At 41.7% G+C, this 7,053-nt stretch overlaps 1 protein-coding gene across 1 annotated transcript; it reads right to left on the reverse strand.

The window, feature by feature from the left end:
* Window positions 1-3,073: 3,073 nt before the first annotated feature.
* Window positions 3,074-5,450, reverse strand: LOC146965588 (uncharacterized). The gene is made up of 2 exons (XM_085764944.1): window positions 5,191-5,450; window positions 3,074-3,582 (listed from the first exon to the last, which is right to left on the reverse strand). Exons 1-2 carry the CDS (start codon window positions 5,350-5,352, stop codon window positions 3,145-3,147), a joined length of 600 nt encoding a protein of 199 aa, XP_085621070.1. The 5' UTR covers window positions 5,353-5,450; the 3' UTR covers window positions 3,074-3,144.
* Between the last annotated feature and the right edge of the window lie 1,603 nt (window positions 5,451-7,053).

Raw genomic sequence — 7,053 nt, forward strand, 5'->3', positions numbered from 1 at the left:
TGCTCTCGCTCTCTCTTTCCCTGTTTCTTTTTTTTGTTTTTTTTTTGGGACTTTTTCTTGTGTCTTTTTTTTTCTTGCGGGTGTTGTCAGGACGGAGCTGCGTTTCCACTGCAGGAGTTCCTGGTAAAACAGTTTCAATCACTGCGAGGTCGTTGTGCAGCGTTTTTTGGGTTGTTTTTTTTACGGCAGTATAGACGCTTTCTTACGACGGAGTATAAGGGCCACATTGACAAATACAAAAAATCACAAATTTCGAGAATAAAGAATGAATAATAAGAATAAAATACGACTTTATTCTTGTAAATTTACAACTTTATTCTCGTAATGTTATGACTTTTTTCTCGTAGGAAATGTACGACTTTATTCTCATATAATTACAAGAATAAAGTCGTAAATTTACGATAATAAAGCCATAACATTACGAGAATAAAGTCGTAAACTTTTTTTTTTCTCGTAGGAAATGTACGACTTTATTTATTTATTTTTTTTCAATGTGGCCCTAATACTCCGTCGTACTTTCTAAAATAATTTTTTTTTAAAAAGATGGGATTGCCGTCTCGATCGTCACGTAATCCCGCGATCGCGTATTTATCACACTTTTTTATTTTTTACCAGGCCTACTGCTACTCACGTCTTTTACTGAGTTACTCTCTCTTTTTTTCCGGCCGTTTTTCCGTTTTTAATAACGTTGGGTTTTGTTTTAAAAAATGCCGCTTATCTAGGGCTTTTTCTCTTAGCGTCACATGATCCTGCTTTGAGTCTGACCAATCAGCACAGAGTAAATCTCACTACCCCCAAGTTCCTCACTGCAAAAACTCAAAATCTTTCCAAGAATATTTGTCTTATTTCTTGTCAAAATGTCTCATTTCTAGTCAAAACTAATCTCTTTCCACTTTAAATAAGACTCATCACCTAAAAATTAACTTGTTTTTAGATCATTTTCACTTGTTTCAAACACATTTTCACTTGAAAGTAGAAAAATCTGCCAGTGAAAGCAGGTTTTCTGTGCTTGTTATGAGGAAGAAAAACTTGCTCCACTATCAGATTTTTCTACTTATTTAAATGAAAATCTGCTTGAAAGAAGTAAAAAGAACAAGCTGCTTTTTAATGTGAGGAGTCTTATTTTAAGTAGAATGAGATTAGTTTTGACTAGAAATTAGACATTTTGACTAAAAATAAGACAAATATTCTTGGTAAGATATTTGAGTTTTTGCAGTGCTGCAGTGGAAACGCATTGCCTTTTTTCTTGTTCTTCTGCGGGTGTTGTCATGGTGATGTGTCCCCTCCATCCTCCCCCTCTCCCCCTCCACCTCCCCCACCCAGTCCACGTTACGCCACATCCTCCTGATGTCCGTCCACCATCCTTGGGCCAGACCGGCGTCGTCTCTCTGTGACTCATCTCTGAAGCTCGCAGTCTTTATTTTATTTTTACGAGACGAGGCCGAAGACGGAGAGACGGACGGAGGTTAGGACATCCACATGATGAGGAGTGTGTGTGTGTGTGTGTGTGAAGAGTAAGTGCTGAGATTGGACCGAGGTGAGGTGAGGTGAGGACAGGATGCTGCGGTCGCTTCCTTTTTTTATTTTATTATCAGCCATGAAACGATGATCCATGAAACAGGAAGTCCTGTGGATCATCGACATCCTGAGGGATCATGGGAGTTTTTTCCACGATCCAGTCTGTGGATCAGCGAAGTGTGTGTGTGTCCTGTGGGACTGTGCTCAGTTTTTTTCTTCTTGTTTTAAAGAGGAGGCCTGTACTGTAAGTCCGTGGAGTGTCTCTCTCTCTCTCTCTCTCTCTCTGGTGATTGGCTGATTCATTTCATTTTGTTTTGTTTTGTTTTTATTTTTTTTGTTTTAATCTGAAAAGTCTGGAGTGAATTAGTATTCGAACATTTGTGGGAAAACTGTTTCACAGTGTCTGAGGTGATCCAGTCCACAGGTCGGAGGTCACAGACGTCAGAGAGTGTGTAGTGTGTGTGTGTGTGTGTGTGTGTGTGTGTGTGTGTGTGGTCAGCCGACGGAGACGCTTCTGTCTCCTACAGTTTCTGTGCAGCCTCGTTTCCAGTTTGTTTCTGTATCGTAGATCCTTTACACTGCAAAAAACTCAAAATCTTTCCAAGAATATTTGTCTTATTTCTTGTCAAAATGTCTAATTTCTAGTCAAAACTAATCTCTTTCCACTTTAAATAAGACTCATCACCTAAAAATGAACTTGTTTTTAGATCATTTTCACTTGTTTCAAACTAATTTTCACTTGAAATAAGTAGAAAAAGTAGGGAAAAAGGACGTTTTTTGTAGCCTGACAAGCCAGACTATATCATTAACATGTCTAGTCTGGCAACGAGCGGTAGACCTCGGCTCAATCCAGGGGGCGGGATGAAGGCTGTCTTTCAAACTGCCTCTGCACCAACAGGGTAGCGCTACGACCAATCAGAGCAAAGAGCAGGATGTCGTTAGCCTGACAAGCCAATTAAAATGTATGTCGTCATCGCGTTAAGCCGCCCAACGACTCTCTAAACAGATAGAGCGCTGTGATTGGTGAACACAAACGGTGTTCGAGACTGAAAAAGTTCCTATGGCTCGTTTCTAGACCCACCTACGGAGCAGATAGATTTGCTGCCGCTAGGGTGCAGCTAGATTTCTAAGCTACATTTTAATAACATACATGACAAAAACGTCCACCTCTGCCTATGGGTTTTTTAATGTATTTTAAAGTAAAAAATTTAACTAACAGATTTCACCATGAAACTTCCCAGGTTTATCACTCACATTAAGACAAATATTTTTTGTATTACAAGTTTTGTCAAGACTCAAAAAGTTCCTATGGCTCGTTTCTAGACCCACCTACGGAGCAAATATATTTGCTGCCGCTAGGGTGCAGATAGATTTCTAGGCTAAGTTTTTTGTGCTTGTAATAAGAAAGAAAAACTTGCTCCACTATCAGATTTTTCTACTTATTTCAAGTGAAAATCTGCTTGAAAGAGGTAAAAAGTGTCTAAAAACAAGCTACTTTTTACTATGATGAGTCTTATTTTAAGTAGAATGAGATTAGTTTGACTAGAAATAAGACAAATATCCTTGGAGTTTTTGCAGTGTTCCTCTTCTTCCTCTTCTCCTTCTCCCCCGTCAGTCAGTCAGTCTCTACCTCTGGTAGTCGGCCTGCTCTCGGGGACTGGACGAGGAGCTCTTGTCTTTGGCGGCGTCCTCCTGAGCGTTGGCGTTGGTTCCTGAGGACGACTGGCTGGAGGCGGAGCCGCTGTTGCCGCCGCCAACGGCCTCGGTGGACGGGTAGATCTCCTCCGCTCCGTCCTCGCTGCTCTCGGGGTCCTCGGAGCCGGAGAGCAGCTCCTCCTCTCGGTACTCGCTGACGTCCACGCCGCCGCTGGCCGCCGCGCCCTCGCCCAGCTCCTTGAGGCGGCCGTGGTGCTTGACGTGGTAGCGCTGGTTCTGGAAGAACTTGATGATGGTGTGTTTGGGCAGGTCCAGCTGGGCCGACAGCGTGTGGATCGCCTCCTGGTCCGGGTACAGACCCACGTCCTGGATGAAGCTCTGCAGGATGCCCAGCGCCTCCAGGGAGATCTGCACAGGGACCGGGAACAACCGGGAAGAAACGGGAAAGCCAGAGTTAGAAACATAAATGCACTTCTGTCAGGACCACTATGTCAAAATAATATTTATTTACTTGCACAGTTTAATTTGGCGGTATGGTACTGTTCTGGGACCCCCTGCTCTTCCACGCGCTTGCGTGGAAAGCCTGAGGCAGGAAGAGCACCTTCCTGCCCTTCACGAGCCATCATGAACGGCATAAGCAGGGAGCGCAGCAGCAAAGAAAACCCAGACAGAGCAGAGCAACCAACAAGATATAATGACAGGAGGAGCTGGGGCGGAGGTGGGTTGCAAAAAAGCCGGCAGAGGAAGCAGCAGCAGCAAGGGAGGTGACGTCGGGCTACAGCAGTTTAAACAGCGCGCCCTGAATGCAGTTCCCCAATAGGGGAGTCAGCTGAGCCATCAGCTGACCTGCACAGGTGAAGACAGTTACGCTGTGCTGATTAGAGCTTGACGTCATGGCCTGCCAGAACTAACGCTATACGCTTAATACAGTGAAGAACATGACTATTAGGGGTGCGTTACTGCAAAAATTGGTATCGATTCAATACCAAGTAAATACCAATACCCAAACTTTTTACTTGCAGTACAATTTTACTTACTAGGCATCTTTATTTATTTATATAGTAGCGCATTTCATACCAAGGCAACTCAATGTGCTTTACATAAATACAAAACATTAAAAAAAGAAGAATAAAACAGAATAAAAACAAACAAAACACTAAAAACAGAGTTAAAAGCAAGAGCAAATAAAAGTAAAATAAAAGAAAATAGATAAAGTTTTAAGTTCTCAGCTAAAAGCACATGAAAAGAGAAATGTTTTTAACCTGGATTTAAAAGTGCTCACAGTTGGGGCTGATTTCAGTTCTACTTTTGTGTAGGGGAGAGCAATGCATCATAATTTATAACGTGAATGCATCAATATTTATGCAAATTTGAATGAAAATTTAAATTTTCATGATCATTGAATTATTTTCAAATCTTTCCTTTATTAATTAATCACGATTATGTTCATAATAAAAAGACGTGAAGTGAGAGAGGAGCGGTGTTTGCACAGCCACTCTGTAACAGGAGTTGCATACTGATCGTAGAGAGAGAGAAACCGAAACTTAAAGGGATAGTTCAACATTTTGGCAAATTGGCCCATTGCCATAATCCCTATAGTCATAGCAGTAGGTTCGTTGCCTTTAACTGTCGGTGCAAGTTATTTTTAGAACGGCGGAGCAGAGCCGCGAGCTGCTCAGAGCTACGCTACGGAGGCTCATGGGATTTCTTGGTTTCCCTCATGAAACTCATCAAATACACAATCCAACAACTCCAAAACGCTCTGGTGGACAAGTTGTGACCTGCACATTCACCACGCTATGAGATAATAACACAAAGTTACCAGACAGAGTTGTTTTAGAGGGAAATACAGAGACTGATGATGAAAAACTGTCCCTCAAGGCAACGCGACATCAGCGGTTTTGCATGAATTTCCCTCTAAAACAACTCTGTCTGGTAACGTTGTGTTATTATCTCATAGTGTGGTGAATACCAACGGTGGTATCGATACTATGGATATTATACTAACGTCTGTACCTTAGTGCGCGACCGTGGCTTCTTGTTGCCTCCAGAGCTGCCGACGCCCCCGGGGGGACATCCCCCCGCGGCCCCTCCCCCGCCCGTCTGAGACCCGTCCTCGCCGCCCGGCGCCGACAGCGGCTCCTCGCGCATCGGGGACAGGCGGTGGTGCTCCTTCATGGGCGCGGCGGCCGGCGGCGGCCGGTGCAGCGCCTGGCGAGACAGACAGAAGAGCTGATTAATGGGGCACAGTGACCCCTGATCAAGACTGGAGCACACACACCAACAACAACATCTCACAGGAAGTGTGTGTGTGTGTGTGTGTGTGTGTGTGTGTGTGTGTTAGGGTTGCCAAATTCCGGGAATTTTCAAAGTTGGAAATTTTCCATCGGAATAAATGGGAATAAATGGGAATAAATCCAAAATTAACAAAATTGAAGGTTGGTCCTAAACAGGGAACTTAAATACACTGCAAAAACTCAAAAATCTTACCAAGAATATTTGTCTTATTTCTAGTCAAAATGTCATTTCTAGTAAAAAAAAACAAAAAAACTCATTATACTTAAAATAAGACTCATCACATAAAAAGTAGCTTGTTTTTAGACACTTTTTTACTTCTTTCAAGCATTGAATCACAAGCACAAAAAACTTGCTTTCACTGGCAGATTTTTCTACTTATTTCAAGTGAAAATTTGTTTGAAACAAGTGAAAATGATCTAAAAACAAGTTAAGTTTTAGGTGGTGAGTCTTATTTTAAGTAGAAAGAGATTAGTTTTGACTAGAAATGAGACATTTTGACAAGAAATAAGACAAATATTCTTGGAAAGATTTTGAGTTTTTGCAGTGTATAGTTGGGGAAAATATATTGTAGCATAATCTTGGCTAAAACAACCAGATTCAATGCAAGTACACTTGAATATCTACAGTATATACTATTCCTCAATCACATGCACACACAGTGGGGGTGGGGGAGAGGGGGTGAGTAATATGTTACTCAACATTCATGTTTTTGTTGTTCAGTAAAAGAATTAATTGTTCATACAAGAATTAAAACAAGTTCTGCTCACAAATAAATCTGTTGTAAAAATGTCATGTTTTTTAATATTTTGCATGGATGTCTGCTTATGACACAACAAATGTGTCAGCTCTCACAGTAGCTGTAGCTGCAGGTGTGTGTGTGTGTGTGTGTATATGTGTGTGGTTTCTCAGGTGTCACGGTCTATTAACCTGCTCCAGTCCAACACTCGCTCTTGACCTTTGACCTGATGAGTGTGAGATTAGCTCTAGTAAAAGGCCAACCACCTCCTGTCGCCACGAAGTGTCTCATTGACAAACTTATGACACCCCATCACTTTTTAACCAGCCCATTATATAGAGAGGAGAGGACACAGAGGGGGGAGGAGGGGGAGGGAGTAATTACTTTGGATTAATAATTAGATTCAGTCTGAAACAGCTGCAAACGTTTAAGTGTGTGATGTTTATGTGGATGAGCAGCTTTTTACAAGTCGGTTTGAAATGTTTCAGTGAAGAAACAACAGAGGAAAACTTCAAATTCAAATATTTTAGGGAAAAAGCAGAAGTTTCTGTTGTTTTTTAGTATTTTATGTACTGTCTCTTGTACATTACTTAAGAACGTATCCCTGCCTATACAGTACAGACATTGTATATAATTGGAAACAAAAGGCCGACTGGAAAAAGTCCTGAACTGGTGTGATAGAAATAAAAAGTGACTGGATCTGATTCGATTAAAGGTTTTACACATTTAATCTGGTTATATAAGAGGTTCTGTAGGTGGTGCAGGTGGTTGTGTAGGTTGTTATTAAAGGGATAGTTCAACATTTTGGCAAATTGGCCCATTGCCATAATCGCTATAGTCATAGC

Source organism: Trachurus japonicus, chromosome 21, assembly GCF_045865225.1.
Source record: "Trachurus japonicus isolate A0001 chromosome 21, Traja_1.0".
In the NCBI taxonomy this organism is placed as follows: domain Eukaryota; kingdom Metazoa; phylum Chordata; class Actinopteri; order Carangiformes; family Carangidae; genus Trachurus; species Trachurus japonicus.